At 44.8% G+C, this 19,521-nt stretch overlaps 2 protein-coding genes across 3 annotated transcripts in view; one reads left to right on the top strand and one right to left on the bottom strand.

Moving 5' to 3' along the window:
* The window catches only part of LOC108577198 (glucosylceramidase-like), a 43,423-nt gene extending 36,117 nt beyond the window's left edge, over positions 1 to 7,306 (bottom strand). Inside the window, exon 1 of one of the 2 annotated variants that reach the window (XM_017940318.1) lies at positions 7,273 to 7,306. The gene's annotated coding sequence lies outside the window, so the exon portion shown is untranslated. The remainder of the gene's footprint in view (positions 1 to 7,272) is intronic. The other variant, XM_017940320.1, reaches the window with a different exon arrangement.
* Positions 7,307 to 13,511: 6,205 nt separating this feature from the next.
* On the top strand, positions 13,512 to 18,401 carry LOC108577183 (tubulin glycylase 3A-like). Its single transcript, XM_017940295.1, has 9 exons — positions 13,512 to 13,814; positions 13,880 to 13,991; positions 14,112 to 14,323; positions 14,810 to 15,220; positions 15,282 to 15,489; positions 15,563 to 15,653; positions 15,993 to 16,190; positions 16,713 to 16,972; positions 18,085 to 18,401. The coding sequence occupies exons 1-9, from the start codon at positions 13,512 to 13,514 to the stop codon at positions 18,399 to 18,401; spliced, it is 2,112 nt and encodes a 703-aa protein (XP_017795784.1).
* The last annotated feature ends 1,120 nt before the right edge of the window (positions 18,402 to 19,521 follow it).

Below are 19,521 nucleotides of genomic sequence, written 5' to 3'. Positions count from 1 at the left end.
ACAGCGAGGAGCCACTTTGGCTTGGAAGTTAACGAGGAAAAAAGTCCGAGCACTCGAATAAATCTTTGGATCGCTTTAAAATCCAAAGACCGTTCCGCTGTTTTCTTTTTCTCCCGACATCGCGGATTCAGCCTCGATTCTGCGGGAGTCGAAACCCCCCGGGATCGATATCATATCGAACTGCAGGCGAAGCTCCACGCGTCCGTGCATCTCAACGTTTCCTTCACGCCCTCCAATTTACGTTATTTCTCAAATCCAGTAATAATCAACGTTTCGCTGTTTCTTCTTTCGATCTGTTATGACTGCAGTGGAACATTTACAAACTTAGAACGAAGAAGTAAAATGCACAGGACGAATTAGCTAGGAGAGAATAGCGAGAGAAGAAGGAAGAACTGTAATGACAGCAGCGTTGTCAGAGTGAAATCGAAGAACTTACATCGTGGAATCTAATTTTCGCTCGACCGTCCGTGCCGTGGATTTCAAGCTTCCGTGCTTTTTAAAATGTAACGCGTCGAAGGATCGAACCTTGCGGGATTTCACCGAGCATAGAAACGAACTGTGTCGGTTCAGGGATCAGAATTTTTCCGCCACTTTTCTCCGAGGGAATAATTCACTTTTAAAAGGAACGCGATTCTTAGACAAGAGACAAGAACGATTTTGCGAAGGGAAGGCTTAATTCGATTTACCGTAGGATAATATTTAAACGCGTTTAGTTGAAAAATGATTTCACTGTGAAAAAAGGGGAGGTTCAACCCGATAGTTATACGAAAGTGGAAATATGAAATCTCGACGAGCATACGTGCGGCACATTGACATTCTACATAGATTTTCACTCAACGCGAAACACGTAATACGTACTCGACACAGCATAAACCACAAAAACGCGGCCTCTTTTACGACTCGCTTTTACGCCACTACGAGAACAAGATACGTACCGTAGTTACGCGCAAACTCCACCGCTAAACAAATCGAGCGACCTCGTTGGATGCTGAAAGATCTCGTTAGCGGCGAAAACTCATCCTACCTTTAATACTTTCACCTTTCAGTTTTCGTTACAATACAGTATCCACGTCCACGCTTGAAAAGAAACGTACGATTTTAAAGGGGACGTTAAAACACAGCCAAGTTTCACATGTGAAAGACTGTGCGACAGAAATATACATGCATTCCTACGCATATGTATACGATAGAAAGCACAAAGTGTTCGTTTCTGCTTCCTGCTCTCACAGTTGACGAGAGAGCCCATGGTCGACGGCGCGTAGAAGAAACGCGAAAGTGTAGGATTCGAGTCGAAGGAAACCGCATCATTTCCGATGTACCACCGCGTCAAAGGGGGTTCCGTCGCTTCGTATTATGTCAAGGTACATTCGATGCGCACGGCTAAAGAAGGCCGGCTTCCGAGTCGAAGGCATCGCCGTTCCAAAGAACCACAATGAATGAAGCAGAAATTGCGATTTTCAGCTTCGTGTATTTTCCTCCACCTTTTCTTCCACCTGCTTCCCTCTGATATACAATATGTATAGCGTTCTAGCTTTTACCACAGCGGTAGTAATTCTTTCGAAATTGGATCGATATTAAACAGATCTTTTTTTCATTAAACGGGCGTTAACAGTTCGTAGAACGCCTCTGCGAGCTTTATACGGTGGTATAGACAAAGTTGCTGGAACATGTGGGGAATCTGGGAAACGCTCGAGTGTCTTCTCTGGTTGGTAGTCGCTTTGCTCGCTGTGGAAGTGGACGAGCAGCGATTTACAGTTAAATGGATTTCGAGCCGTTGGTCGTTGGTTTCTTCGGCTCCGTGTTCCTTCCATTCGCGAGGAACAGACAACAAAAAGCAAGACGTACTTTGAGAATCGCGTCCCGGCTGAAAGCCACTCGGTTTCCTCGTATACAACGTGCCTTTCCACGGAAATCTCTCCTCGCCGCGTATTCTAGAGGAAGAAGAGTTAGTTCTCTGTCGTTACTCTTGGTCTTCAAAGGAGCAAGTTGGACGAAATACTTTAATAGAGCCGCGTGAAGCTGGCTCGGTGGTAACGGGGAAAAGGAAGGCTCGCTGCTTTATGCCGATTATTACGAGAAAGCTATTAGACTGGTGGTACCGCCGGAGGGAGTACGCCACTCTCGAGAAAATTCAACCGACTCCTTCGTTGCACCTCTAATACCTTATACCGATCTCGCCACAAATCACCCACAATTATTCACATTTACAAAGTGACTTTCTTCCTCGCCCTGCTGCTAATGCACGGGGATATCGTAAAGGACTGGAACGATAAAGATTACCCAGCGGAGCATGCATTATGTCGGCTTTATCCGAGAAAGGCGCGCGCGGTCTAACGTAAATGGCCGATGTCAAAGTTTCCATCGATAGATCGGTATTTATAGCTGACCCGTATTCCATTTAACCGAAACTATCGGCGCTTTGTTGGCAGAGTGACGGCTTAATGAAGCCTCCTCTGGGCTACCTTTGTTTCTACCGGAAGGCAGTAGCGTGTAAGGGGGTGTCGAGAGACACGACAAGCGAACGATGTCCGAGATAATCTCCGTGATTGCCTTCGGGCCTCCAATTACACCCTCGACACGAACCGTATAGGATCTCAAGATTACTTCCTTTCCAAGTTTATACTTCGCTTTGGACCCATCAGCCTTTCTCCCTTTTGATCATCCCTCTACCACCCTGCACACGCTACAACCTCCTCTACGCGCTATACATATCGAAACACCGCTGACGATACCACGCGATATATGAGTGTGAAAACTCGGACGTTAGACCTCAAGATCGCAAGTACACAAAGATGGATAAAGTTAAAGAGAAATTGCTGGTTACAGCTAATTACGTAGTCCTTTGACGTCGGCGATGGCAATTACGGCCTTAACGCGGACAGTCCTCGAGTTTAAAGAAGTTATCAGCCACGTCGTCGCCTTTCTACATTCGTCGTCAACGTCTTACCGATCAATCTTGCTTCGGGCTAAGAATATAGGAGAAAAAGTTGCAACTAACGCTGTGTTATTTATTATGTGATTAACTAGTGGGCGAAGAAGGGAAGAGTCAGAAGCAATTTATGAACTCGAACGAGTTCGCAGGTAAAGCTGGCGAGCTTATTTATTCGTCGTTAGGAAAGTGCAGGAACCGAACGGACGTCGGACGGCAGCGTTAGCTGTAAACTTGGTAACTGCGTAGCTTCTTCTGCTCCTGCCTCGATTATTTATGGAGCTGGAAGCAGCTTTCTTCGGAGTTGGAGGAACGCTCGAACGTCGGGTCAATTGGAAAGTTAATAACCGGTGGAACTAAAGGTTAGAATGCCGAAGAAAGAAAACAAAATCGAATCTTTGGAACTTCACTTTTCGAGAAAAAGTGACAAGTGACAAACTTCGATCCAAGTTCTTCGAAGGTATGGAGTTGCGATAGGAAAACTGCTGCTCCTCGACAAGTGAGGCGTGAAATTGAGGATTTCTGCCGTGCTGTAACAGCAGAAACACTCGTACGGTCGTTCTGTTCTGTGGTCCGTCTTTGTCGTCGAAGCCAAAATTCATCCATATCCGCGATTCATCTGTTACGTTACTTTTGCAACAAGAATCTTTCGTCTTTCCTTCGCGCGATTTTTCAGCAATCTTCCTCAACTATAAACTTGCTTCAAGTTCGAACGTATTCGGCTCGCAGCGTTAGCGTCAGAGTTGAAAATGTTCTACACGTAGTAGAGGATAACGAACGAAGCAATTTTTGTCGGACGTATACACGTCCTATCTCGCTTTGTTTTCCACTAACGGGGCTTGAAATACGCGGATCTTAGGCGCCAGGCGTCGAGCAACCGGTTCGTTCGAGCAACTTTCATTTCATCAAACTCAGAGCAAAATCATTTCGCCGAAGCTACGTTCGAATTTTTCGGGGAAAAAATTATTATTTCCCGTTTCACTTTTTACCGCCGGTTCGTTGATTAACGACCTTGCGTCTTGTACACTTTGTACAGCGTTGCGATATTGCGCAGCTGTCCCGTGGAAGATTAGAGGAGCAAACTCGAAGGGAGATGCCTTGCGCAGAGACGCTCTAGCTGGACACAACTATGCGAGCAAACTTGCCGAGCACAATGTCCGGCTAACTATGCAATGTTTGCTCCGATATACCGGCGGTGGCGTCGGCAACTGCCAACTGCAAATCGTCGCTGACGGAATCAGATTAGGGAACGAGTTTGCTCGAGTGTCCTAACCAACCGACAACCACCGCGACGTTCTGATTACTTTCAAACTTTCCACGGATTTATGTACTCGCACCCTTACTTTACCGACAAATCCCTCGTTTCGTGTGTTTCAACCTTTCCAAACGATTGCTATGCACGGTTCTTGGGAGGTGGGTAAACGAAGGTTGCGAGTGTGCGACGAAAATTCGGTTAATCGCGGGTTTATAGCGTAAACTTATGAAACGCGAGAAAGTGGTTGAAAGTAAGTAATGGGAGCTCGAGGAATTTATGAAGGTGGTAAGTCGCCGGGTTATAAAAGCGCGGCTAGATTAAGGCTATAGTTCAAAAATTGTGTACAGGAAGACTTGTGCGCGAGAAAAGTAACTGCCATACTGCTGCCGCTATAATACCTATAATATAGTATTAAATGCCGTAAAACACGCTAATCTTCAGAGACAGACCGCGTATACACGCGTCTCGGCGTTTGATCAAAGTACTTTGATCATTCATTCCGCTCGGTGAGAAATTTCTGAGAAGAGTGAAAGTGGATTTTTTGGCGTTTCGTGGAGGGATGATACTCGGAGGGAAGGTAGGATGTTGCGACACGAAAGAGCGCATTCCAGAGTGTGGTGGCTCTTTGTTTCGTTAATCTCACCCGTGGCCCCGTAGATAAAGCCCCGTAGGTCGCTAGTTCTAAAGTTGCCACGTTGCTCAGGGCCGTTATGTCAAACCGTAGCGACAAGGGAAAGGAGAGAGTTATATTGTAGTTAGTCGTATACAGGGACGACGAGGTGAAGCGGAGCAAGGCATACAAGCCTAGGACGATGTTACGCCCTCGGCAACCTATTCAAACTTCTCACCCCTTTCGAGGAACGTGCGCGCCAATCATTACCGACTGCTCGTCTCCTTCACTTCCACACCTTTGTCTTTGGTCTTATTAAACGCGTTCGGATTTTTGAGCTGCCGTGAAAGTTACGCAGGTCTTGGGGGATTGTTTCGAGACGGCGGTAACGATGAACGAATTCTTTTTTTCTATAGTTATAGATGTGGCCTATAGTTATCCGATAGTTATCCGAACTTGAAATCGATAGATAGTCGTGGCTGGATGTTCGGTAAGTTCGTTTCAATGGAAAATATCCGAATAAAACTGTCAGGGTAGAAAGTTGGTAGTGCTTTTGCATGCTTCAAGAGCTTCTTAATGGCCGCTAAGAAGAGCTTATTGAAAGAAAGTTGGCTCGTTTAAATCCAATCCCTTTAGTTTGCCGCATTCATCGCGCATGCATGAGCCTTTTCGCCCCTCTCCTCCCGTTCCCTCGTCACATTCATCTCACAGACTTGCCGGTAGCGTATTCAATCAAAAGTTGCTTCGCATCCGGTCAGCCGAGTTCCTAACCTTTAATTCACGGCCACTTTGCTCCCGGACTTGAATTTGTCCACCTGTTCACTTTCAACTCTATAGGAGCACCGCTCGCATTTACTTGAACGCGTCAAATTAAACAGCTTCGGAAAGATCACCGAAGGGTGAACAAACACCTCTGAAGACGAGGACACGGCACGTTTGGCCAATCTATCAAGCAAACATTTATACTTGTGTAATGCCTTAAATCTCACAACTCGGCTAGTAAATCTGAAATTCGCTCTCTGTGCCCTATATATTTCGTGCAAAACTTTCTAGTACCTTTGATGTATTACTGTACAAACCATGCGTTACACTATCGATCTACCGGTATTAGTTCCTATATAATACAAGTATTTCAACTGCAAGATGAGCAAACGATTCGTGAAAAATTATTCGCATATCTCGCCTACCTACTGACCTAAAACTGACACGAAAGAACGTTTATTTTTACGCTTCTGCGTGATAAACGATTGCTCGGCTGTTTGATGTTTACGAATGTATCACTTTCTTTCAAAGTCGCAATAACACAGAATGTGTGTACTTTCGCACCGCGTCGAAGATCCCTGATAAGGCTGTAGCGGGATGTAACGTGAAAAATGAAGGAACGGATGGAACGGACGGTCGTAATCCAGTAGTTAACCGAGAACGTTTCCATGCTCGATGGAAAAACGATGCTGCGTTCCGTGTCACGGAGGCCATTACGCGAAAGGTATATTCGAAGGAAGCTACTAGATCAAGGGAAATGGGTTAAAGCGGCGAAAAAGAATGGAGTATCCCGGACTTATCGATGCCCGCCGGCTCTCACGGTCGATAGATCACGCATGTCTCTAAATGTGCACTAAATGTCTCTTTCTCCCGTTCGTTGGTTATTATGCGGCGAAATGCAACCGGATTTTTACGCGCGGAATACATTTATCAATGATAGTGACTTGTGTCACTGCTCGCTTGTGTTTGCGTGCACTGAATATACTGATTTTTCACCTCGTTTGCCAGAAATGAATTTTTCTTCCCGATAGTTACCACGGAAACGAATTCTCTAAGGTGAACAATTTTATCGCGTTACTACGAACCCACCCTTTCGATTATTCTTCAAGATGTATGAATATCTTACTGAAAATAGTAACGCAAACAAGACGAGTCCTCGAATGAATCATTCGAATCTGATTTATCAGTTAGACGCGATTAGTATGTCGCAAGGGTGTAGTAAAATGAATCGCGATGTAACAACAGAAATAAAAATTCGATATTACGATAGCAATGTTTTTCTTTTGCATCGCAGCTCGATTACATCGTACGATTCGATAAAATAACCGGCAATATCTCCTGACGGTATTTGCTCTCGGAAGAAATAAGTTTGTTTAAACTGTGGCTACGCAAACATTTTGCAAGCTTTCCGTAAAGGAGGTAAGTCGACAATATCACCGCAATTTATGACCATGCTTATTTGCAGACGCGAACAGCGTGAGAATAAAGAAAATACGTGCGAAAAAGTATATATGTACATATGCATTCCGTTAGATAATGCGTTAATATCGGACATTAAGGATTTCAGAATGGCGTATAACGTCGCGATACTTTTCTACGTATTTCTACAGCACTGCATTTAGCAAACTTGTGTACATATAGAATACGTTCAGATCACGGAACGATTTAAGACTATATGTATATACATAGTTACGAAAGGATAAAGCAAATTCTAACCTCGAAGCAACAATTTCTGCGGCTGGCTCGATGATGTGCGTATTTAGACGACAAAGGCTGGAGTCACGACAATGCCACTAATGGTCAGCAGTAAGTGGTACACTCGATAAAAACTTGAACGTACGTTAAGATAATATCGTTATTGAACGAAGATCGAAAGTGTGCTTAAGATAACAAAGCAACAACGCGTCACACTTGAATCTTCAGTTTCTACGTTGTAACATGTGCACATGTCCTTTCATTCTCACCACACAGGATGTTACACGATTTCGAGGCTGAATGGGTTCAATTATCTCGACAACGTCCATTCCCGAGTTAATTACCCGTGGAAAGTTCGGGAAGCCATTGTGCTACGATGAAGCAGAATGTTTGCTTTGGAAATTCCGTCGAACGTACGTTGGTGCATTCGGTAATTGCACGTGAACTTGGCTCTGCGCATCGCGACTGCGCAGTAGGCTCAACTTTCAGAGATCTCAGGCCCTTGTACATGTAGAATCACTCGTAGTATGCACGAAGAGCAACTTATCCTATAACCGATTCATACTAATAACGTTACATGTCGCTTTCTACATGTATACTTTTCTTTTATTATCCCTGTTTATCTTCCGTTTATTTTCCATTGCCGATTTCGTTCACACGCAAACAAGTCGATTCCGTAGATATGCTCGAACAGGCGCAACCGAGTTTACGAGCGTTCTTCAGCTTTCGTATAAAATTTTACGATCTGCCTGTGAAACGTCAGCCTTTCAAACATTCCTTCAAAGCTGTGCATACTGTGTTAAGAAAAGCTGATGAAACATTACGACCGGAGCAACTCGAATCAATCAAGCTTAACCCACCTTCGTTCGCTACGTACAGGTTAGGTCGACGTGTTTTCGATGTTATCGTTGATTCGATCGATTCCTCTCTTCGAAATACGAAAGAATCGTAGACGTCTCAGATACATGCTGGAAACAGCAGGAAATTGCGTATTAGCTCGGAAAGTTGAGCACACTTTTCTTAAATACTTTTCCTAGAGACGGTACTAACGAGTGGAACGATTACATTTCTGTTTGCAGAGCAGGGAACACGGAATACAGGAGGCACGTCGGTGTTTTTAACCTCTTGGTTCGTTTGGCAAATAGAACTGCGTGGCGGGGAGGGAATCACGCGAGATGCAGTTTTCAACACGTGACACCGGACAATCCAATACGAAATGCAAAAGGTACAATTACAAGAGTAATTGCCGTCTCATTTGTTTTCCCGGTTCTTGAAATGGGATCGTTACAAAGTACTGCTTACTTTAGCAACAGGGAAACCGAGGGAAGAGTATGCTTTTCTCACGTAATTAGCCACTTGGAGCAAGAAACTGGTCTGGATAAGAAAGGAAATGGTTCTGTCGGGAAAGCGAATAGGACGTTTTTGCTGAAAAGGGGGAAAAAAGGGAAAATAATTAACCCCAGCCTTTTTCATCGTGTAAACACCTCTTGTATCGTCAAGTCCTGTTCGAGGTTTAAACAAGTTGAAGGAAGGAAACGGTAGCTTTTCGAGAAAACGTATTATAGAAGAGCGTTGAATTGGAACAGAATAATTGATTACTGAAATAAAAGAAGTAATTGGTTATAATTCTTACTCATTTTGAATGATAAGCTAGAGAGATTGAATTTCGGTTTTCGAAAAATGTTTAAAAGCGAATGACTTGGTACAGCAACAACGAGCACTTTACGGTGTATTACGGAAACTCTCATTACTGCGGCGGCGATGATCAACCGATCACGTGTTTGAAATACGTGACCACAATGTAAACTTGGTTGAATCGGAGAAATCTGAAGAATTTATCAAACAACTCCATACCGCAGTTATAGAACTGCACAAGGAAACGAGATTACGAGCTTGAGCTTTGATTAGCTGTTCGTATCCTCCGAATCCGTTTCCGTTCGATCGTCGAATTTCACGCTCCAACTTTAATTCCAGAGTGTCAACATTTTATGGACACTTGTGCAATTGGCTCGTGACTGTGACATCCGGTACATCGAGTGGAACGCTTTCGCAGTGTAAATTTCCTTCCACAAAGCCGTGATTTTTGTCGAAAATTCCGAATGAAAAATATTTCTCCGGCGACAATTTCAGGGGAGAGGCGAAAAGTAGAAGAAACGTCGGTAGCATAAGCATCGTGCAAGATAGAAACTTTACAGACCGAGTTTGAATTCGTCCATGTTAAGCGGAAGTAGAGCAACAGAACGCCAAGTAGAGTAGTTCTTCCCGGAGAGAAATAGTTGTCAAAGAAATATCTACGTGATACATGACTTTGCTTTAAATTGCACAAAGGTCCCTTTAGCGATATAACATTTGGCGCGAATACGCGTGTTCTTCGGCGCTGCAATCTCTAATACACTATGTTCCCCTTTGAAAAGTATCCACAAAGGAGGTCCTTCTACTGATTACACATGCAAAATCTTCCGTAAAGAAAGCACGGAGAGTTTGTAAATGAAAATTAAAGGATAGAACGTTAGGGTATCGTTGATAGCCGGCTTGCAAATTGCCTTTACACAGTTTCTCTATTAAACGGCGATACACGTGCGAAAAGCGGCACTATTCAGTTGCGATGGACGCTCTCCCGAATAGACGATAGGATAATCCAATAATTCGATTAAGCAGGATGGTAACGCTATAAAGTTTCGCCTTAAACTGCCATCGTTGGAGAACGCTCACGTGATTATCGTATTCATACGAGTGAAAATTCTATTCGGCTGTAAACTAACTCGTATCGACTGCAAATGCTACGGATCGTGTCTCGTAAATTCCTCGTTATAGCTAATCCTCTGCTCGTGCTCTCGGCAGTGTGTTGTGCGTTAAGTAACTGTTCAAATGAAACAATTGCCGGATGCAAAATAACAAAATCCTCTCGTTGTCTATGAAATAAATGGAAGTGGAGAAATTGGAAGAAAGGAGCGATACAATTGGACAGCAGATAATCTGAGAATGTTCCGGCCTAGATAGTCGCGTTTGGAAGTTTGAGGACGCAACGAGGCCGCGGCGTGAACTTAACCGAGAAACTTTGTAACTTGTTTCTTCGTTGAAAATGCATCGTGTAAGATCTACAGACACCCGGGATACAAGTGCGAAAGTACTACAAACGAGATTACCTTGTAATAAGATTTATACAACTTGGAGTCTATTTCAATGTAGGTATTATATATACCGCGGAGGAACTCTTATTTCTCCACGATTTTCTCTTCCTTTCCTAGTTGCTTTCTCTTCCAGATGTTAATTACATCGACCTGATGAATTCGTGGTACAAACCGCGACTACGACGACGACGACGACGCATCAACGGCTGTTTACCATTTACACGCTACGATAAGTAGTCAGACCGCCTCGAGTTCCAGCCACGGAAAACTAGTTTAGAGAGTAAACTTCCACGCAAACTTTGTAACTCGTTTCTTCCGCGGCGGTACACGATTCGATAAGACCTTTATAATAGACGGGAGAAATGTATGTGCGTTTCAAAAATCCAAGTTTCGAGAACGCAGCCGGAAAATTTCAAACCGACATCCAAGGAGATTTGGAAAGAACGTTCTTAGGAGAATTACTTTCAAATGTTCCGAATTAACTTGGCTTCGTTCGAGAGCAGGATACGGGTTACTCGGGCGCAGATGGCCAACCCGAGAATGATTCGCCGTGCGATATAGTATATTTTTCACTTTGTTCACTTTCCGTTGCATATTGCGTTAAAAGGTGCTTCTGCGTGACGAAAGCAGTTAGAAACAGGTGGAATATGTTGCTTGGTAAATTTGGATCGGCCGAGTGGAAAACCCTTTCTTCCACCCATTTTCCATCAAATAATTTCTAAATGTTATATCGTTAGGCGTGGAATTGTCGCTTTGAAACTACGTATCTCTTTTATCGTGCTCGTTGCATTTCGTAATATACAGGGTGGACTTCTCTGTATTCTTTTTTCTCCTTTTATTAAAATAGCTTATCGTTAGAAAAAATAAAATAACAGGGAGCGTATTTCTGGTTGTCTCTGGTTACGTGCATTCTATTATATAAAAGATTACCGAAACGTCGAGTTTTCCGTAACAATAAACAACAGGAAGGAACAATCCGACTCTTGATCTCGGCCACTTAACCGTCTCAACTTGAATCGATATATTTCAGACGGTTCTTCCGTAATTAGAATAATGGAAGGTCTAATAGGCGGCTTCTGTGTGAATAAGGAGGTAATTGTGGATGGAAAGTTTAAAAGCATTTCTGGTGCCTTTGGTGATTAGAGAGTGCAGTGGGCGCGGTTACTTAGCTAGTTAACTCATTCGCTCGTGCAACCAAGTCTGACGCGATTTCTCTCTCTCTCTCTCTCTCTCATATTTCTAGTTAAACACAATGGATTTACAATCATTGGCCGACGTGTCACTTTTATTACAGAGCATGTCACCTGAACGAGGTGTAACGGTATCTTGATTCGTTACGAGCTGTTTATTCGAGCGATAATATTGCCTATCCGCGGAAAGAGGGACGCCGAGCGTGACAATATTTTCGATATTAAGGAGGAAAGCGCAAAGGCGGCGGTGTTTCAACGTTTGTAAATTTTCAGGCCGCGCGACGCGTTATATCGCTTGTGAAATTGTTCAATATTGAACTCAGCCAGATTTTAACACCACCGGAACGAAGTGTTAGATAAACGCGCGGAAATTTATGAACACTTGGCAGTCGAACGTGCTGACACTCGATCCAAATGAATACGTAACGTGCAAAGAGGCTTTTCGTGTTTCCGAAATTTGTTCACGCGTGCTGTTTCCTCGACGAAACGAGCTCCGCCAGTCGAGCCAGTTCTCTTCAATATTCTAACGTATCCAGTCGTATTACGCTTCTAGAAACAAACTGCATAGATGCGAGCATATTTCACCTTTGCCGCCGGTTTCCTGTCCGCCGTGCATCATCCACCGTTTTTCCTTTTTCTATCTCCGACTTCACGCCGGTGGTTGATGAAGTAGCGAAGATTAGAAAATTCGAAATATAATAACTGAAAACGATATAAACCCCTTGGCAATTGGACGTTGCGCAGTAGTGGTGAAAAAAAAGAGAAACACTCGACGATCGAATTAACGCAACATGTCCGACATTTGACACATCAACGAAAATCCATAGACGACAGAAATACAAAAAACGTTCGGTGTACAAGAATTATGAAATAAATTTAGGGGTTGAAGCTTGTGGCCTGAGCTATCGCGAAAAGTCCTCCAAGTTACAGAATTACTGCTTAATCACATCGATGAGGGAACCTTTCATCGAGCATAGTGAATCGATGAAACATCGACCAGACTATAAAAAGTGTATGAGCAAAATATATTTCCACAGAATTGCAAAGTATTTCTGAGGGTAGAGGGAAGATTTTTCCAAGGACGAAATGAAGCTTGTGTCGTGAAAATTGTTCGTCGCGGTTCCGGCAAATGAGAATAAACATGGCAAGTACAGCACCTTGTGGCGTGTTTATGGCGTAACGATTTTCGAAACGAGACATCGTACTACACGCTTACGTTATTCGTCTTTTTCGTTCAGTCGCTTACGGAGATGTTAATAATATTATTATATATTATATCGCGAATCGCGTGGTTACAGTTGCATAGCCCGTCGGTATTTACGAGAACAATTTCGAATGAAAGCGGTAGGTGAAGTCGGTGTTAAATTAGCATAGTTCCCCGATAGCGGTAAAAACAAGCTTCTCGAATGTTGGTTGCATAAAAGGTTAATTACTCAGGCGATTAAGCTTGGCAGAAAATAAGGCGGCCAGGTTAAACAAGCAGGTTGATCGATCTAACTTTTCTCGCTTGGTCCATTCGAGGTGCTCGCATTTCGCCAAATTCTCTTTGTAGTAGGTAGGTAAACATAAACACACCCAGGTGAGAAATTAACTGGACGTTTCCAATCTGTCCAGGAACTGAAGTGAAATAGCTCGTTCGATTCACGACGAAACTATGGATTTACCGATCGATCTAAGGTACGTGTCTCCTTTCAAAACAGCGAATTCAAACGACGACTAATTGGATCGGGAGAGAGAGAGAGAGAGAGAGAGAGAGAGAGAGAAAAAGGGGAAAAGTGAATATCGCGTAATCTAAATTAGAACGTTTCACCTTCGTCGGTCAAGGGACGTAAGGACCGTGAAAGATTCAACGATCACGGAGCCAACGAGGGAAACTAAAGCGAGCCCCTCCTGCTGCAAATTCGTTCCTTTGATCGACGTGGAAAAAAAGGAGAGCCCGATGAATCCGTACAATCGGGCGGACTGGACGAAAATGAACGCGAAATGGACACTTCCGGACACGGACGACAACGAGATCAGCGCTGTTAACAGTCTGCCGCAGCTCGACTGCGGCGCGTTCCCCAAATCGTACATGGACGCGTGTTCCTGCTGCCCGCGGGACATCTTCGACAAGAACGACACGCCAGACGCCGTGAACAATTACAGGAGTATCGCCGTTAAGGACGACGATTGCTGCAAAGCCCATTGGACGAGGAAGGAGCGTTATCAGAAACTTAAGACCAAAGTCGGCAGAGCGATCAAGGTAGATTTCACTGGCGAGAAAACTCGAGAATTTTTCTCCAACTACCACTTGTACGGTTATTGCAGAGGCACAAAGTATTTTTGATACGCGGCGAGGTACCGAAATTGAAGGAAGCTCTGGAGAAAAGAGGTTGGGTGCAAAAGTACGAAGCTACAAAAACAAGAACTCTAGCTTACGGTTCGTTTTCTTTAACTTCAATGAAAATAATTCGCTATTCGAGATAATTCTATAAACTTATAATTCTCCACCTACGCCGAATTCGTGGTTGAAACGAACGAAAGTAATTTCGATTTTTAGGTAGCGTGGCCAGCTTAGAGGCAAGATCGTTGGGCGATTTGACCCAACCGGACGGTAGTTTGAACGAAAAGGCGGTAATTTTCGCTTTATTACGTCACAAATCGCCAGACTTTATATGGGACTGCCGAAACGACTTCGTCGACTGGCATCGTGGCCTGAGTAGCAATACGATTCTCAACAGATACCAAAAGCCTTCCGTTTACACCTCCAAGGTTAACACCGTCATCTTACTTTACGAGACTCTCGTCTATCCGACTTATCGTTAGAAGGATCACGCGATAACTGAACTTGACACCTTCGCCGCGTGATACGAACTAGGACACACTCCATTGTCAGACAAAAATTCGGGACCACTGAGCATTGCGAGTTATGGTCACCGGATGTCCCAGTGTTTTCGACAGACGAAGGGACTTACGTACGTACATATCTCTCATCTGTTCCTGTTTTTCGGAAAAAACTGAGACATCCTGCAGAAAAGGTTTACTTAATTTCACTTAGTAAACAGCGTAGTAGTCAGCGTAGAAAGGAAGCTTTATTAAAACTGTAACAGTACGGCGGATGGGAATCGAGGATGGAAAAATGGGGGAAGGGTCCAGTGTGATTGACTAGTTGCGAATACAGATAAGACTAGAAGGAAAGGTGGAAGGAGTTTCTCTTGCAAACCTGGTGAAATGTTTTCGGTAATACGAACAACGTAGCTGGGGATGGCTCGTCTGCTGGAGGAGGCTCACTGGTTGTACGAGAAGGACGTGTCGTCGGTGCTGTTCCCACGAAGTTACAACCTGAGCAGAGAGCCGAAAGCTTTCCTCGACGATTTTCGTTTGACCGCCGCCGCTGGTCTGTTGAAGTGGTTCGTCGAAAGAATGCAAGACGGCGAGGAGTACAGCGCGGAGCCGGGACACCGTCCGATTCCAATGAGTCGACTGGAATTCGCCGTAAAACGCTGCGAGGAATTTATTGCTTGCGAACACCACCGGAACATAGATGAAGACTTTGTCACCGAGTTTTCGGAAGAGGAATGGAATTCCTTTCTGGACGACTACACCGCCGCGGTGCACCTAGAGGCTGACATCGAGGCGACGTTCGAGAAAAGTCGGGAACAGCTACTGGTACGCTCTTTTAACGTCTGTAGGCTGATTTTTCGAATAATTCAGAGTTTCTGTTCCGTAGAAATATTTGGACGCCGCGAGTACGACGTTGGGGAAGTTGAGAGAGGTAGATCCGCAGTACGACTTGAACGGAATGAGGAACATTTGGATCCTGAAACCGAGCGAACTCTGTTGCGGCACAGGGATCAGTATATCGCACAGCTTGAAGGATATATTCAGGAAAATAAAGAGTCGACCGAAGGATTACTTCATCGTGCAGAAATACATCGGTTAGAAATACATCATACGTCGTTTCAATCTTTCATCCCCCTCCACGATTTTACCCTTGCCTCCGTATTTCAGAGCGTCCATTACTGATTCACGACACAAAGTTCGACATTAGACAGTGGTATCTGGTTACGAATACGTTCCCCATGACGATATGGATATTTAAGTAATTTTCTTTGTTAATATTTTATAAATATCGCGACCTCCACGGCTGAAAATACTTCCTAGACCGTAAAAGATCGAGATATTCCATTTGTTCGGCCCTCTGGATAAGGTATCCCATCTTTGAAAGAAAATTCATCGCTGTATAAATGAATAAATGTAAAGAGGCACCATTAACCGCCTGTACGGAGGAAGCTTCGAAAAGGATTTGCCGAAGAAAAGCATTTTCGAATTTTCAACTCGAAAGAATTTCAACGAACGGAGAGATTCGGCGAGATTCCATCAAAGAATTTCCCCGATCCTTTTCCATCCCTTTCCATCCTTTTCCATCCTTTTCCATCAGGGAAGGACTGCTCCGATTCAGCTCGAAACCCTACACTTTCTCAACTTATCACGAAGCGATTCATATCTGCAATACCGCCATTCAGGAGAAGTACGACGAGGAGAGACGAAGGCGGAGGAAACGTGGAAATTCGGAGGAAGTCGTAAAATCGATTCGCGATCAAGGATGGGACTGCGAGAAGCTAAACGAATATTTAAAGTAATCTCTCTACCGGTCTATTCGTTCTGCCAGAGAACTTTCGGTTATCCTTCGTTCGTTACGCTCGATAGAGCTTGCGCAAATATGCGCAGAACCTGTGTGCTTTCTTGTCCGGCCGATCCAGATCCACTCTTCGCCGGTCCCCTTCCCCTTTACTCCCTCCAACTATTCAAACACAATGTTTTTATAAATTCCCAATCAACATTGCAGGGACCCTCGATAAAAGTTTCTCATATTTCGAACTTTCTCCTGAAAATTCTGGCGAACCTTGCAACGTACAATAATCTCAAAGTTTTGGTCTGCAGTGTGTATATTGCGTCCCTATCAACTGAAACTTTCAGTTTACGGTATCGCCTAAAAATTTCATTAAACTTTACAAGTTTCGGTTACCCCAGAATTTCCTCGTTAGAAGGAAAGTACGAATTCGAGGTGAACTGAAAAGGTGGAAAAATTTGGAAGTTGCGAATTCGATTTGCACGGGCGCAAGATTGTAGGGTAAATCCGTGCGATGGTAATTGGCAGGCAAACGGGGCACGAGGGCGAGCCGTATTACGACAAGATCTACCCGAAGATGTCGGAGGCGATAGTGCTGACGATGCTGGCCTCGCAGGAGTACATGGACAGACGTCGGTGCAGCTTCGAGCTGTACGGTGCCGATTTCGTCGTGACGGAGGACCTTTCGGTCTGGTTGATCGAGATCAACACCAACCCACGGATGCACCCGCCCAGCTCGAGAATTACCAAACGCCTCTATTCCAATGTTCTCGAGAGCTTGGTTAAAGGTTAGCAAACTGCGAATATAGAGGGAAGGAAGTTGTCAGGAACGGAGGCTGCGGGTGAAAGTTTGGGTGGGTAGCGGCTAGGAGAAGACAACGGGGATGATATATTCGAGATTTCCTTGCGTCCAGTATCGACCAACCGGGCTTCCGGCCTCTGATTAAGCAACTTTGCTCCAGCTGCCGATACGAGTCGCTCTTCGGCGCTCTTCGACGCTTCAACCGCAGCGCGCACCATCTAGGCCAGCTTTCTCTCTTTCTTCCTCCCATTTTCACCCACTGAACTTTATCCGAAACGTAACAAAATAACGAAATAACCGGAGTTATATACCTCCGCTCTTTCTCAATTTCATTTTTATTCCCCTTTTTGTTCCTTGGCCACGACACGAACCAACTTTTCGCCGCGCGAAAAATATTTACCTCTCATTTAGAACCGGCGGCGTTTCTAAGAAACGAAAGGAAATTGCTTTAAACGCGAAATCCTTTCGCGGCTTCGATGCGCTTTCAGTCTCGCGGGACGGGTATATCTTTTCATACTCGAAATCCACCTTCCGTTGCCGGAAATTCCGTAAAAATAGAGAAACAAACGGACGGTTTTACGGCTAATTCCCTCTTGATTCTCACTCTAAAATGTACACAAGCTTAACGTGCTCTTCCGGAGAATCGCAATACGCGGTAGCCGTTCGAACGTTCGTCAATGCGGAACGCGCAACGCGCAACGAACGACGAAAAAAAGGTCGGCTTTTCGGGGGCGAAAGGGCAAATACGCCTGCGATATTTTCAGATTTTCGCCGGTGTGACCTAACCTAAACATAAATATCCTGTGATAAAAATGTACAGGTGGGGGGGAGTATTTCTCGATTTCCTCGATGGTACTACAGGGAAAGTCTGGAGAACAATCGGCGTGTCTCGATCGTATGATATTCCTCGTTCCACGGTGAAAGAGTTCGACGCGAACAAAGCAACGACGCGGCACAAAGTCGACCCCGCGTGCACGTACGCCCGCGAAATGCACTCGACCTCGTATAGAACGAGAGTGAACGGGTGGGAGTGGAAAGGAGAAGGAAAAATGGAGCAAATCGTTCGTTATCGTTCCGTTCATTTTCAATTTGTTTCAGTGATAATGGATGTGCCGATGAACTCGAACGCGGATACGGGCGGCTTCAGCTTGGTCTACAAGCAAAATATACCCGACTTCCGGCCTTATCTTGGCCCGTGCCTCTTCATGTTCGGCAAGTCGATAACACTGCAGGAGCATCCGCGTAAACGGGAGAAGAAGAAGAAGGGGAACGAGAAAGGCTGGCTGAAACAGCAACAGCAGCAGCAGCAATTCCGTGCGTGGACCGCTCCGCCGATGATTCCACGCTTGAGGGAGCCGAAAATAGTCGACTTTATCGACTACTTGAACACTGCCCGCTGCACCGCCGCCAACTGATACCGCCTGTACGCTCGTTATCGCCGCTACGTTCGACCAATCGTCGCCGAATCGTCGCTCGATGGCTGATAAATCAAAATATACGAGATAAAACGACCTAGTCGGCCGAGAGTAGTATTCCAGTGTTAGGAGGGTGGGGTGCCGGTGGACTCGTAAACGGCAGTTCGCCGTGGAGGATCGCGGGAAAGTCGTTAAAGTCGGAACGACCCAGTTTCCCCGCGGAGAGTCGAACATCGAAACAGTTTTGGTACGCTTTCGTCGCAACCGGTAACAAAAAAAGCCAGTCGACGCTTTTTTCCCCCAGAAAGTTACGTTCGACGATCGTGGCCGCGATATTCTAAGCGTTCCGTGTAACAGTATCACCTTGTAATTCCGGCAAATGGTAAGGGGACGTAAGATGAGACCTGTCCGTGATTCTTATTTTTCTATTTTTCGTTATATCTTCGCCGAAGAATATCGTCGATGGATAGGCGGTGTTGTCCCGATCGAAATGAGCCCAAACACGACCTCGTTCGGACTACTTTCCCCTGTGAGCGCTATATAGGGTGTGTTTCGATTTTCGAATCGAGTTCAGAAAAATAGTCCGAACGAGGTCGCGTTTCGGCTCATTTTCATCGGGAGAACTTCACTCACGCATTCGCCATATATTCGTCGATGTATAATAACAAATGCAACAATTTTTACCTTTATCTGAACGCGTATCCTTGTAAAAGTTATCTCAGTCGAGCTTGTATTCGGTTCCGTTGCGATTTTACGACTCCTTCTGCTCCTCTCGTCCCGGGATCGTGAACACGTGGCTGACATTTCCAGGGAAAAGTCAGTTGCACCGTGGTGTAATTAATGGGTGCAAGATAGACGAAGTAATTAACGCTGTCATTAGCCGGTGCCGTCGCTACGTCGTCGTTTCTTTCGGCAACTTCCGGCCAGAAATACCGAGTGAATGCGCTCGTCGGAGCTTTTAAGAGGAGAATCCACTTTTCCCACAAAGTCTTTTATATCGTCTGTGACGCAGTGGGAACAGAATAGTACATGGGGGCTTTATATGCGTGAAGTGTATACACGTACCTTTTCTATACGTACGTGTATTAAATATTCTCTCGTTCGAGGTATCGGGACGTAA

This window comes from Habropoda laboriosa, unplaced genomic scaffold (assembly GCF_001263275.1).
Source record: "Habropoda laboriosa isolate 0110345459 unplaced genomic scaffold, ASM126327v1 scaffold597, whole genome shotgun sequence".
Classification (NCBI taxonomy): domain Eukaryota; kingdom Metazoa; phylum Arthropoda; class Insecta; order Hymenoptera; family Apidae; genus Habropoda; species Habropoda laboriosa.
This window is presented reverse-complemented; position numbering and strand designations above follow the sequence as displayed.

Coding starts and splice junctions, on each gene's coding strand:
- LOC108577183 (XM_017940295.1), top strand. CDS start 13,512: ATGAATCCGTACAATCGGGCGGACTGGACGAAAATGAACGCGAAATGG. Junction 13,992..14,111: donor AACAAGAACTCTAGCTTACG/GTTCGTTTTCTT, acceptor TTCGATTTTTAG/GTAGCGTGGCCAGCTTAGAG. Junction 15,221..15,281: donor AAAGTCGGGAACAGCTACTG/GTACGCTCTTTT, acceptor TCTGTTCCGTAG/AAATATTTGGACGCCGCGAG.